Source organism: Lacerta agilis, chromosome 4 (assembly GCF_009819535.1).
Source record: "Lacerta agilis isolate rLacAgi1 chromosome 4, rLacAgi1.pri, whole genome shotgun sequence".
Lineage (NCBI taxonomy): Eukaryota > Metazoa > Chordata > Lepidosauria > Squamata > Lacertidae > Lacerta > Lacerta agilis.
The window spans coordinates 63,341,409-63,354,442 of record NC_046315.1 but is presented as its reverse complement, the minus strand read 5'-3'; the positions used below and the strand labels follow the sequence as shown (position 1 = coordinate 63,354,442).

Genomic DNA, 13,034 nt, shown 5'->3' with positions numbered 1-13,034 from the left:
CTTTGTGAGCCAATTAACCTGCAACTCACATGATCAAGGTACTGGTTTCTTTCATTCCTTGAATCCCTCTGCAATCCTCTCACAACCGAACGAAGAGAGCAGCGAGGGAATAGTTGAGCCTGTTGAACGTGTGCTTGCTGTCACCACATCCTGAAATCTCGTGGGATGGGAGAGGCGACGGAGGAAAGGGCGCTCTCTCAAGGCCGTTTCCCGCAAACGCTGTAAGGGACAGGCGAAACCAGCACCTCAGCGCGCCCTCCCTCGGGCGCCCGTTTGCCAGACGCGCCCAAGTCCCTACTGCGCAGCCGCAAGGGTAACCGAAACTGTTTTGTGCCTCACGTCGCTGCGGCCGCTTCCGCGTCCCGACTCCGGGTCTGTTGCGTCGCTCGCTGGGCCTCGCCGCGTCGTGACCGTTCGCGGCTCCCCTCCCTTCTCCTTTCTTTCGGCACCATGTCTGCGAAAGGTAAGAAGCTAGAAACGGACAGGGAGCCGGGAGCCCACCCGCCGCCTGGCCGCATGCGCAAACAAGAAACGTTTCCAACGTCTGGACGCGCAAACGGCCGTTGCTCAAGCAGCCGAGCCGTTCGCGAGGCGCGACCGCCGTGTTGATCTCTTATTGGCCCGCTCGTGCTCAGCGGCGCTGCTATTGCGCAGCGCGCTTGTCTGTCAGCGTTACGTCGGCGCTTGTAATGGAGTGCGGGTGGGGAACCAAGGCTGTTTGAGATTAACGGGCGGGGGAAACGAGGCCAACAAGCTTGAGGAGATTTCTTTGGCGGGCGAATAAAACCTTATTGAACTGAGGGAATAAAGAAATCTATCTATCTTGGTGATCGCGGAGTGTAGGGAGGACGCGGGCATCCACCTTCTGTAGCTGGGTTTGTGCTACGCGAAGGAACAGCGTGTACGAAAATGCCTGCCTCGCCACTGCGCGTGCGCTTGCGTTGCCACTGAAGAACACCAGGAATCCTTTTGCACGGCAGGTGGCTCAAGGAAGCCGTTCTCGTGCGGAGGGGCGGGAAGAAGCAGGTGTGTGTCCCCCTGTGCTCGATGGGGCTCAAGACTGCTGCCACCCTGAGCAGTCTTAACGCGTGTTTCCTTAGAAGTGAGCATCACTCAATTATGTGAACAACGGCAGCGCAGTCGTCCATTAAACTTTAGACTAAAGCCGAGAGTAAAAGGGCTGTTCCGACTGCGCAGACAGTGCCGGATTTACATATAAGCTAAACAAGCTATAGCTTAGGGCCTCACTTTCTTGGGGCCCCCCAAAAAATTTAAAGGGAAAAAACCCTGGATGTACATTTCCAAAACATAAGATAAAAAACAAATAAAATAAAACCTACATACAGCAAGAGTGTTTTGTGTTGTGTAGGCTCCTATTAGTTATGTGCAAATGGCTTTAGATACCTATTAAAGGTAAAGGGACCCCTGACCATCAGGTCCAGTTGTGTCCGACTCTGGGGTTGCAGTGCTCATCTTGCTTTACTGGCCAAGGGAGCCGGCGTACAGCTTCCGGGTCATGTGGCCAGCATGACAAAGCCGCTTCTGGTGAACCAGAGCAGCGCACGGAAACGCTGTTTACCTTCCCACTGGAGTACCTATTTATCTACTTGCACTTTTGACGTGCTTTCGAACTGCTAGGTGGGTCCATAAATTACCATATAGCATATATTCCACACACACAAAAGCTACCATTTGTTGTTGACAAAGGACAGCTGGACATATAAAGGGCCCCATTACCTTCAGTAGCTTAGGGCCTCATCAAACTAAATCCAGCCCTGTGTTCAAAACAGCAGCTTCCTGAGAGTTGTAGAAATTATACCTTTGTGGTGTGCTTAATTTTCCTATAACTTTGTAAGGTGCCTTTGAAAACAAGAATGGAAAGGTGAAATTATTCCTTTCAAAGGTGCTTAATTTTTTTTCTTTCATTTCCAAGCTGCTATTTCAAACAATTTAAACAAGACAGTATCCAAAAGAGCCAGTGGTGGGAGATCATACCAATAAATTGTTGAACACAAAAGTTAAAACATAGTGGTTACTGTGAACACTTTTTAAAAAAATCAGGAAGTATTAGGCCATGTATTCTCATTCTAACACCAGAAACAAGACATCTGCATAGACCTGCTTTGGTATATTGCAGCATAAAAAAAATAAAGTGGGGTGGGTGGGTGTGTTTAGTACAAACATTTTTCCCTTAAAGGGGGGGGGGTTCCCCCAAAAGCATTGAATGGAGCCATATTGAATGGTACAGCTGTCATCTTTGTTCTGATGTCTTTTTCTTTGGCCGTCATTGATCCTTGGGTTTTGGGTCCCTTAAAAGAGGTACACTTTTTCTTGTGGTAAAATTTAAATGCTTCATACCTAATGATAGGGTACTGTAAGTCTTAGCATCCAATAAGACATTTAATTAACTCCTATTTTTGTGTATCCAGGTCAAACTAGGATTCTGTGCTTTGCTCAATAGATTGGTGAGGGGGGGTGGATCTACTCAGGAGACAATTAGGAGCATAATTGTGCATGCATGTGCTTTGCATAATCTAAAAGTCAAATGAATACACCATCCTTTCCAATATTACCACTGGTAAGTTTTTTGTGTTTTTTTTTTTTTGTTTTTTTTTTGCACGAAGCCTCCCTCCTAAAATAAAAGGGGAGACAAGGGAAAAGTGAAGCAAGTGCAGCTTCTAAAAGGTACAAAGTGGAATGTACCCCAAGCAATTAATAAGGAAGTAAATGAGTGATGCAAGACCTGGGTCCAATCTACAATCCAGCATTCCCTTCACCAAGTACAGTACAATGCTGATTCTTGGTTTTGTGTGATGCACACAATGCATGTTCCAACCTTCTGCCCTCACTTCTGCCCCTTTATTTTGTGATATTGCAGGCTACTTTTATGATGAACTTACTGCATTGTTCTTTTACTGAGCATTTCCATATGAATCAGCTGCACACTATTATTGCTATTATACCTGTGAGTCTCTTTAAACCTGCAAAACAGGTTCACTACACTTCCCCCCTGCCCCACCTCATCTTTACTCTTTAACCTCTGGTGAATGAGAGTTACGGTAATCTGTGGGAATGAAGTTTTATTCTCAGTGACTGGTTGGTCATAACTGCTTGGGAGGAGCAGTACTTATCAACGTGCAGCTGTGCTTAATTTGAAAACCATTTTCTCTAGACCTTCACTTTCCATGTGGAAAGTGGAGGTTTGTGATTGTAGTGCAAGTCAACCGAATCCCTTCATTAACTTGAATGGGGTGTGGGGAGAGAGAGAAGGCTGCTTCATTTACGTTATGTTAAATTATAAAGTAAAGTAGACAATCTATACGGTTCAATAAAAGGCTTTTATTGTAGATACATTGGGCTGTTGGGCTTATATAGGGAAGTGTAAACTACTTAATAGCATCTAATTCATCTCCCCTGCTGTGTGCATGTTTTAGGCTATATTGCAGTGCACACTGAAGATGATGACAACACTGTAATAATTGATGATTCAGAAATGGAAGATACAAAAAATGGACCTGAAACACGAGGGTGTCTGTCAATGGAACAAAACACTCGAGGGAAGTGTGATGGTCACTATGTAACTCATCTTACATATGGTAATTACGTTTAATTTCATTTTGAAAGATGGTTATGACTTTTCATCCTAGTTCAGTGATGTTATCTAGGGAAGCATAATTTTTGTCTGGCCTTGGTACTGTACCAAAGCCAAAATTTGTAACCTCCAGATTTCTACCCTTCCAGTGCCAGCTTTGAAATCTTACCCACAATGAATCAAATTTTCTGGAAAAGTTTGGTTTTCAGAAAACCTGATTTCTTATGGTTAGGATTTCAAATATTGCATAGCAAAGTTCATGCAGTCTTTCAAAGTAATGGTAAAATGCTGTATAGATACTTTTGTTTTAATTGGGATAGTGAGGTATAAAACTAAATTAAATCTTTCTTGAGTGGTATCTAAGGCATTATTAAGACACTGCCTAACTTATATTTTTATAAGGTAATGAAGATTTATTGGATATAGAGGAGCAAGCTGAATCACAGGTAAATCTTTCAACAAGTGGGCCAAGGCTCAGTCGCAATCCAGAACAAATGGAATTAGTTTATTTACGTAAAAGGCGCCGACTTGCATCCTCTCTAACGGGGGTAAGTATATTCCAATAAATTACTTGTATTTAGGAAAATTACTTCTTCAATTAGCAGAACAAGTATTGCACTCAATTAACACAGGTTAGTTTTGCCTTAACTGTTAAGGAGACTGAATATTCACCCTTGCTTTATAAATTTAAAATACATGTGTGGGTCACAGAGATTCTAGGGTTTTAAGGGCTTTTTTAAGTAGACTGCAAAAGACGGAAATCAGCTTATCCCAGCATTAAAATATAAACTTGTATCTAATAAATGACACAAAAATATAACAATTCAGATTGTTTCTATAAGCCCTGCTTACTGTCCTTCTGTGAACTATTAGCAGTATCTGGTGAGCACATTGATCGTTTCCATGTAATGAATTTCTTATCCACAGCGTGGCACCAGCGTTCTGTTTTTCTTAACAAAACTTAGTTTGGATTAAAATAATTTTTCTTAGTCAGCCCATGGAACAATAATAACATGATTATAAGTGCCATATCAGTTATAATTTGTTATTTATATTATTTATTTCAATATTTTTATTAGATGAGAGCCAAAGAGCCTGAATATGAAGATGGAGATGTTATTTATGAATACGACCCAGATTATGAATGTGTATGTATACTTAAAAAAAAAATGTATAGCCTCTCTGTAGGAGGAACTGCTCAAATTAAAATATTGCTTTCTTTTAAATTTGAGGTTTATTTTATCATTTTTGTTTCAATTCTTTCTGTGACTAGGATTACATTTTCATTGTCTTTACTCTAGGGAAGTGTTGTATCTGAAGCTTCATGTGCAGGAGATCAGCAGAAAACTCTTACGGAAGTCCTTAATTATTGTCAGGTACTGTGCCATCCATTGTTTGTTTGAGAAGCCATTTGTCATGTATAGGGAATGTGTGGCCCTCCAAATGTCATTACACCCTCACCATTGGCTGGGGTAGACAGGAGTTTGAGTCTAGCAACTTCTGGTTCTCCATCCTTGCTTTTATAAGTTCTTCCAAAACAAGAAGTCGGTTTAGGCACCAGCTTCCTGGTCTTCTCCCTTGAGTTCCAGCTGGCTTTGAATCTCTCTTCCAATTTGACATAAATAAATGTATGTTTGCAGGCCATGTATGATGCCATTCTGAAACTGGATGAGAAGTTTGAGAGCCTTCATCGCAAGGTCTCAGAAATGCAACACACCCGGTTAAAGCCTTTACTTTTAAAACCAGTGAGTATTAAGTTGCTGTAGTTGCAGTTAGTTTTTGTTGTTGTTTTGTTAATTTTCTTATTGTCTTTCATGGTGATTTAAAAATGGCATTAAGCTTCTAATCTGGCCAGGCACTAGAGCCAGGGGTGATTGGAGCTGTAGTCTAACAGTATTTCTAGGGCACATGTCCCCTATCCCTGTGCATCCCTAACCCTGTACCAGAGGCAGGTAACTGTGTACAGCTTGGGATAGCACAATACATCTAACAGGGCCCAAGTTTTGTTTCTATTACAATGCAAGATTGTGTATATAGTAATAGGAAAACATTGCACAAAAACATAAACCTAATGTTTGCATACAAAAGGCTAGCCTATATTGTATAACTTTTTTCAAAGTTGCTGAAATAACTTTATATAGCTTGAGCTACAAATAGACTATGATTAAGATGGCTAACAAAACATGATACAAAACAAAGCTGAACATATAAATTCAGTTCTGTTTAAAGCATAGCATTTGAGTGTTCCTGCTTCCAGTATGTGCTCACCTGATGATAATCTCCACTGTTTCAAATCGGGCTAATGCCAAGCAGTCTGGCAAGTTGGGGTGTTTGCTCAATGTTTTTCTCTCCTTTTCAGAGGCCACTTGGGTTTACATACAGAAGTCCTAGAAATCTCTCACCTGGAAAAATCAGAATCCAGAAGGCAACAGAAAGAAGGCCAAGTCAGATCTTATCCCCTGGGCATGGATGTCAGAGCCAACCCATGAAGGTTAAGCTACAAAGAGCTCCTATTTTGACCAGATCTGCAGTCAAGCCAGTTCCACACACTCTTCAACCTGAATCACAGCCCCCTGCGCACAGGCAGAGTCCACCACTTCCTACAATTGTTTCCACCCATTCACTGTGTCCCCCATTCAACATGGCTAGTGACATGCCTGATATTCCTTCACAAACCAATCTAACAACCTTAGTCAACAAAAGCTCTGTTACTGGGGCATCTTTGGCAATAGCCTCACCAGTGGTGTCATCAGTAGCATCTACACCACCGGCCGCTAGTTTGGAGAGAAACAATAGGACAGTGACTTACCAAAGTTCACCTGGAAGTAGAAGTATTCGTAATGAGCCACCCTCATCATCATCTGTTTCTGCCAGTTCAGCAGTTGCCTCTAGTCATTTATTGTATGCACCAGTTACAGCTAATAAGATGCCTGACCTTCCTTCACAAGCTAGTCTTTCAACTACAGCAGTTGATAGTCCAGCTCAGGTAGAATCTTCAGCTGTACCCTCACCAGTGATATTACCTGAAACCAGTTTGGAGAGAAAAAAAATGCTGGTAACTTACAGAACGTCAACCGGTGTTACAGATATTAGTAATGAGGTACCCTCTTCTTCTTCTATGAGTCATAATTTTGGTGAGTTACAGTTTTCATAAGAATAATGTGTTTAGCACTTGTAATCATGATTTAGGGGCATACTCTTAATTCCTTCTTTAATTCCACTCTTTTGCATGCACAGGGATCCTTATATTAAACTGAAAAGGTAGCCACCCACTGTTTCCATATCTGTCAATTTTTCCCTTATTTAAGGGAAATTCCCTTATTCCGAATAGGATTCCTCGCAAGAAAAGGGAAAAGTTGACAGCTGTGCTGTTTCTCATAGCACCAATGTTCTGCTTTCTCACTTCCTGCTCCATAAAGGCAAAAGGCATCCCTATTGTACCTGCCCTTTGGTGGAGGCATCACAAGGGCATAATGGCAGGTTGTATTTTCATAGCAGCCACTGTCCTCCAATCATTTCCCTGTCATCACTCAGCCTGGCACTGTTTTAAAAGGTGCTTCTGTGTTGCATCCTTTTCTTTTTTATTCAGTCAATACAAAATAAAAAAATTCCTTCCAGTAGCACCTTGGAGACCAACTAAGTTTGTTCTTGATATTTTATTCCCAGTCTCTTAATCATGGTTAAGAGGTTAGAAAAATTATGTCTTTACTGGACCTGGGCAGGGGGTGGGGGGCGGAAGCATCCAAACACATGGACCATGTCTGTGAAATGTTAGAAGCCCAGAATGGCACTTTGGAAGACTTGCAGTGGGTGCAGTGCAATTTTGTTTTAATACTCTTCTAATGTTTTCCTTTATCTAGAGTTCATTGGTGATCCAAAGCGGAATGTGAAGGTCCTTGGCAACTATTTGATGAAAGCGTGGCAAAAGACCATGCCAAAGTATGCTGCACGCTACTTGGTCCGGGTTTTGTTCCCAAAAGAAACATTGCTATGCAGTGTTATGGGTACAAGGGCTCGAGGACGCAGGACACTAGACCCAAACAAGGTCGCTGCAATCAGAGGTATGTCACACAGTAGCAGAGCAAGATGGGGGCAGTCCGCCCTGGGTGTCATCCCAGGACGCTCGCCGGCACACACCCCTGGGACGCTCGCCACCATCTGATGTCACACTGGTTTAAGAGAAGGGGTTAGATTTTCAACCCTTGGTAGTTCCTTAGGCCAGAACTACATAAGACTCAGACAGGGTTTCCAGTTTCATGTTTTCTCCCAATATTTATAGGTAGCGTAGAACAGTAGGTAGGAAGTAGCCAAGAAAAAAAGTGCTTAATCATTTCCCTGCCAGTTCTTATCCACAATTCCTTCTCAAGTGGTTTTCTCCCTCCCCCCCCCCCCAGCTGCCTAGAACAACAGAAAGAAATATGGCTAGGAGACAATGGAAAGGGGGAGAATCAGTGAATAGGAGAAGGTTTAAACACCACCCTCTCTGGACACTTTTTCTCCTCTGCAGACATTCTTTCCCTAATGTTGCCTTTAACTTGCCATTGTCTGATTATACTTGCAAGTATTAAAAAAACATGTTTTCATACATTTACACACAAAAATGGCAGTTCCTATTGCAACTAGAGCAAACAAATTTGCCTGATGGTATACATGCACTTAATTCAGTTCAGATGAAATACGGTTTTCTTTGCTTGCTGAAATACTCTTAACATATTTGACTACCTATTCACCTTTGTCTAGTTATAATCAGGTAATCAGTTCAATTTATACTCAATTTATAATCAGTTCAATATTTCAATTTATACCCCAGATGGGTGGGGTATAAATAATAAATTATTATTATAAATTGTTGTTGTTGTTGTTGTTGTTATACCAGCTCTCAAAATGGATACAATGGTTTAATTAAAACAGAAGTGCAGTGTTTCATAGTAAAGTAAGTGTGCTTTAAAAAATAATAATTGTGTTTTTGAATGCAGAATTTCTTGCTGCTTCTTTCCCAAGTTATGATCTAAGTGAGCGTGGGAAAGACTGGAAAACCTGTGTTACAAATGTGAATGCAATGATCCGCTGCTTACGTTATGAAAGCAAAACAAGTTCAGTAAGTTATTTCTTTGTGTTGACGCCTCTATAAACACATCCTAACCCACACTGAATTGCTCTGACAGCAGTTATTTTAAGTTTGAAATCAGAAGTTAATAATAAACACTGTGATCCAGAAAGTATTACGCATGTTTCAGGCTCGTTGATACAAAATATTTATAGATCTCTAGTTACTGAAGTAGTGATTCACGGCCTTTGCTCCGAATGTTTCAAATTGAATAGAGAATTTACAGAAGAATGCCTACCTCTTTTGCTACTGTGTCAGTGGACTCCTTCAACTGCTATTGCCAAGAGCAAAAATAACATAGCTTACTCAATTGAAAATACTAGACAATATTATTCTTGCTTTAATTCATTTGAGTTTCTTCCTTATGATATTTGTCATAGCTGTCATTATTTGTAGAGGTTTATTGCTGCATTTTTTACATTAGTTGTGGAAATATTCCTCCCTGCTGCATTGCTTCCTAGATCACTGAGGGAAAAGAGAAAGCTCCTGAAGCTCCAGACACATCCATGTGTGTAGATTTAATTGATATTGGGGAAGAGAGTGACATCAATTCTCAAACCAGTTCAGTATCAAACCAGCTTCAAAATTCAACAGGGGATAATAATCTCCATCACACACCTTCTTCTAGTGAACCGCCTTCTTTAGAGCCAATGGGTAAGCTGCTGAACCTTCGTTTTCCATGTATGAACTGTGCAAGCCATATGCAGTACGCAAACACAGTAAACCAATCCTCCAGGCATTTAACGACCTGCATTTCCCCCCTTGTCTGCCTAAGAGGGAAAGAAGGGGGGGGGGGGGAGAGAGAGATCAAGCAGCTTGCAGAGCATAGTAGTGGCTGGTGGGTTATACCTAGCTGGGTAGCTCACAAGTTAAATTAGATTTTTAGCAGTCTGACTGATAAATCTTCCTTCATTTTTTCCCTGCTTCAGTTTAGACTGAACATGCAGACATGGGTTTGTTTTAGTTATCTCCTTAGGCATTTCAGAAATATAGAATTATGAGGAATCTGCTCATGGTAGACACAGAACTCTTCATTTTTAATCAGTTTTGAAAACAAACATGAAACCATTCCACTTAGAACAAAACAGAATAGTTAGATATCTAAGCTTTTCAGATGGTCCCTGCTTTCAGGCTGACAGTCTTAGGGCTGGCATTTGTCAACCATTCTTGAGCCATTCTGCTTAAAGAACAGGGTTTGAAATCTTTTTCATAATCATAATAATACCTCCTCTCCAGCACACCTTGGGAACCCATCAAGGAATGTCCAGTTGCCCTTTTCAGTTATTTATGCAGCCAAGGGAAAAATTCGGCCAGAACTTTCAGCACGCTACCTGATACGTCATCTGTTCACAGAGAATATCCTGATAAAAAGCAATGTGTATGGCAACCTGGACCGTGGCACACATCCACTGGACTGCAACAAAATAAATGCTCTTAGAGGTCAGTAACGGTTCCAATAGGAGAGATTCAGACGGCAATCCCTAAAGGCAATTTAACGGGAGAGTAACCCCCATGGAACTCAGTGCCATTTGGTTCTGAGCAGACATTATATAGGACTGAGCTGTCAGGCTGTGAAATAATTATTCAAATATTTATAAACTGCTCTTTAACGATATATATCAGGGTGGTATACAAAATATAATAAAATCATTAAATGTATCCATAAGATTTAAAACATTAGTAAAACATCAGGAGATACTGGTTGGTGAAAAAGAGAAATTCGTATTGTGGAGCTCTTCCAGAATATGTCTAAAAGGAGGCAGGGAAACTTCCTGCCAAACCTCTACTTGTAGGGCGTTTCCACAGCAGGGCCTGCCACTTGCAAGGTTTGGTCTTTACTGCATAGGCCAACCAAATCTCAGGCCAACCCACCAGAAGAGATTTCAGTGATCCAGGTGGAATTGTTACAATAATGGCAGCATCTAAATTGCTGCAGTGTCAAGTGACTTTATCCTCAAAATAATGGACCAAATGGTCAAAGCAGGCCTCCAAATGCCCGTCCCCACCAGCACATGAGACCAGATTCCAGATGGTCCATAAGAGCTCTGCTGGATGATTACTAGAGGCTGTGAAGTAGGACTTCTTTGCTGCCCTTATTGCCACATGGTAGGTCTAATTATGCGCCCTAATCTGCTCAGTCAGCTTTGGAGCAAGTTCTGTGCCACCATCTTCCATCCTGTTTCATCACACACTGCTCCCTAGGATACCAGGGCTCCACAGCACCAGAGGAGCAATCATGTTGATGAGGCTCTTTCAAAAGGCATTTACTGCTCATTTGTAGGATTCCTGATTTAGTAGTTGCTTCTCAGAAGCAGTTACGGGTACTGTGGCATTTCCTCTTCAAAGTTGGATGCCTTTAATTTGCCTGATCTGAACAGCGTATAACTCAATACTTACTAAGCAATATGAAACTTGAATAAACAATAATTTGTAACTTGCTTTTTTCTTTAATTAGACTTTCTGCAAGAGACTTACCCATCTTTTGAGCTGAAGGAAACTGGATCTGACTGGAAAGCATGTGTTGCAGCTATAAACAGCACTATTCGCAGCCTGAGATTTGACCATAAAAAGGCCTCATCTGGAGTCCAAAGCAAAGTATCAGCTAAACCACCTCCACTGTCATGAAGTTCAAAATGTTCCCTGTGAAACCCTGTCGCAGTATAACAATATAAAAGCAAATGTCTAGTCTGTCAGCCATAATTGTTTTAGGTGTAGCCTCTGCTACAGTCACAGTGGACTTTTTTCAAGATGTGGTAAAATAGTTTATTTTCAGTAGCTATCAACTGAAGAGTTTTAGTATTCTTAACAAGATGAAATTTTATAGATCAGAGTAAGAATTAGGTTTCTAGTGTCAGTGATGCTTCTGTCTGCTGTAGAGGATGACAGGCATTAAGGAAACTAATTCTTGATGCACAGTGTCTTCTGCTGAGAAATGCTATTCCTAAGAGAAATTACATGCAAATGGTGTGTGTGTGTGTGTGTGTGTGTGTGTGTGTGTGTGTGTGTTAGTTACACTGGACATGGGTTACAAGGTACAATACAGTGGTACCTTGGTTTTCAAACGCCGAAAACCCAGAAGTAAGTGTTACGATTTTTGAATGTTTTTCGGAAGCTGAACGTCTGATGTGGCTGTCGGCCATTGTTTCCGGGGCGTCTGCACCAATCAGAAGCTGTGCCTTGGTTTTCAAACATTTTGGAAGTCAAACAGACTTCCGTAATGGATTAGGTTTGGCACTTTTGTTTCTGCTATTTATTTTGCATTTTTGTTTTTGGGGCTTTTTCGGTTCATTTGTTTTTGTGACTGTGTGGAACCCAGTTCAGCTATTGATTGATTGGTTGATTGAGTGAGTGAGTGAGTGAGTGACTGCAGAAATGGATAAAATCCCCCCATCCAAACAATGACTATCATCAGTGCAGGTAAGAAGATGATTTTTTTAAAAAAATAAATAAATTATCATCTACAATACTGTCTTATTTATTTTATAGTACAGTACACTGATTATTGCTTTCATTTTATGGATTAATGGTCTTGTTAGATAGGAAAATTCATGTTTAATTGCTGTTTTAGGGGTTGTTTTTAAAAGTCTAGAACACTTTGGTTTTGGAACAGACTTCTGGAACGGATTGAGTTTGAGAACCAAGGTACCACTGTAATGGAAGCCTAAGGAGGAGCACAAAGTGGATGTTTTCCTGAGTTTTTGAAGGAATACAAGTTCTCTGTGGGTTAATTCCTTGTGCATCTATACCAGGTGGTTAGCCTTCTTTCTGATGTGTAAATTTTTCACATGGGGTATAATTTTAATTTGGGAGCACTTTCAGTACATAGTGAAATGTTGTACAATATCAGAAAGTGAATTATGCAGTTCATGCAGGGTCTGCCTAAACAGTGTTGAGTCTGAGTGAGTGGTAGCAGATATCCACAACTGAATAAAGGACCAAAAAATGCTAACTTATTTTTCCTGGTACCAAAACTGGTTTATATCTTTTCCCCCCACCCTTTCGTTTCACCAGTCGTGAACTGGCAGGACGACAGGGAGAAGGAACAGGATCCCAGCAAGGGGTGTAGCTGGGATGGGGAAACACTGGGGCAAGCAGGGGATGGTGAAAGAAGTATTCACAGGGTGATGGAGGGGATGGGGGTCAGTGCACAGGAACCAGCAGAGGAACCCCTGTCTCCATGAACACGGCAGACTCTGAGTGGGAGTGGCACTCTAGGAGGCTGAGGCAAGCAAGAGCCTATAGATCACTAGCTGGCCAGGTGGAGCTTGCTAGCTCTGGGAGGAAGTGCATTATTCCTCAGCTGGAGTAGGCTTGGAACAGGTGAGGGTCACATGC

At 41.5% G+C, this 13,034-nt stretch overlaps 1 protein-coding gene across 1 annotated transcript; it reads left to right on the top strand.

The window, feature by feature from the left end:
* Window positions 1-275: 275 nt before the first annotated feature.
* Window positions 276-11,663, top strand: BEND2 (BEN domain containing 2). Its single transcript, XM_033147334.1, has 12 exons — window positions 276-463; window positions 3,435-3,596; window positions 3,995-4,140; window positions 4,672-4,740; window positions 4,894-4,968; window positions 5,233-5,337; window positions 5,952-6,726; window positions 7,453-7,653; window positions 8,569-8,690; window positions 9,161-9,353; window positions 9,936-10,139; window positions 11,155-11,663. Exons 1-12 carry the CDS (start codon window positions 451-453, stop codon window positions 11,322-11,324), a joined length of 2,235 nt encoding a protein of 744 aa, XP_033003225.1. The 5' UTR covers window positions 276-450; the 3' UTR covers window positions 11,325-11,663.
* The last annotated feature ends 1,371 nt before the right edge of the window (window positions 11,664-13,034 follow it).

Bases quoted from the DNA above. Each gene is read 5' to 3' on its own strand.
- BEND2 (XM_033147334.1), top strand. The intron at 4,741-4,893 runs GTATGTATACTT...TCTTTACTCTAG, and splicing joins ACGACCCAGATTATGAATGT to GGAAGTGTTGTATCTGAAGC. The intron at 6,727-7,452 runs GTGAGTTACAGT...TCCTTTATCTAG, and splicing joins TTCTATGAGTCATAATTTTG to AGTTCATTGGTGATCCAAAG.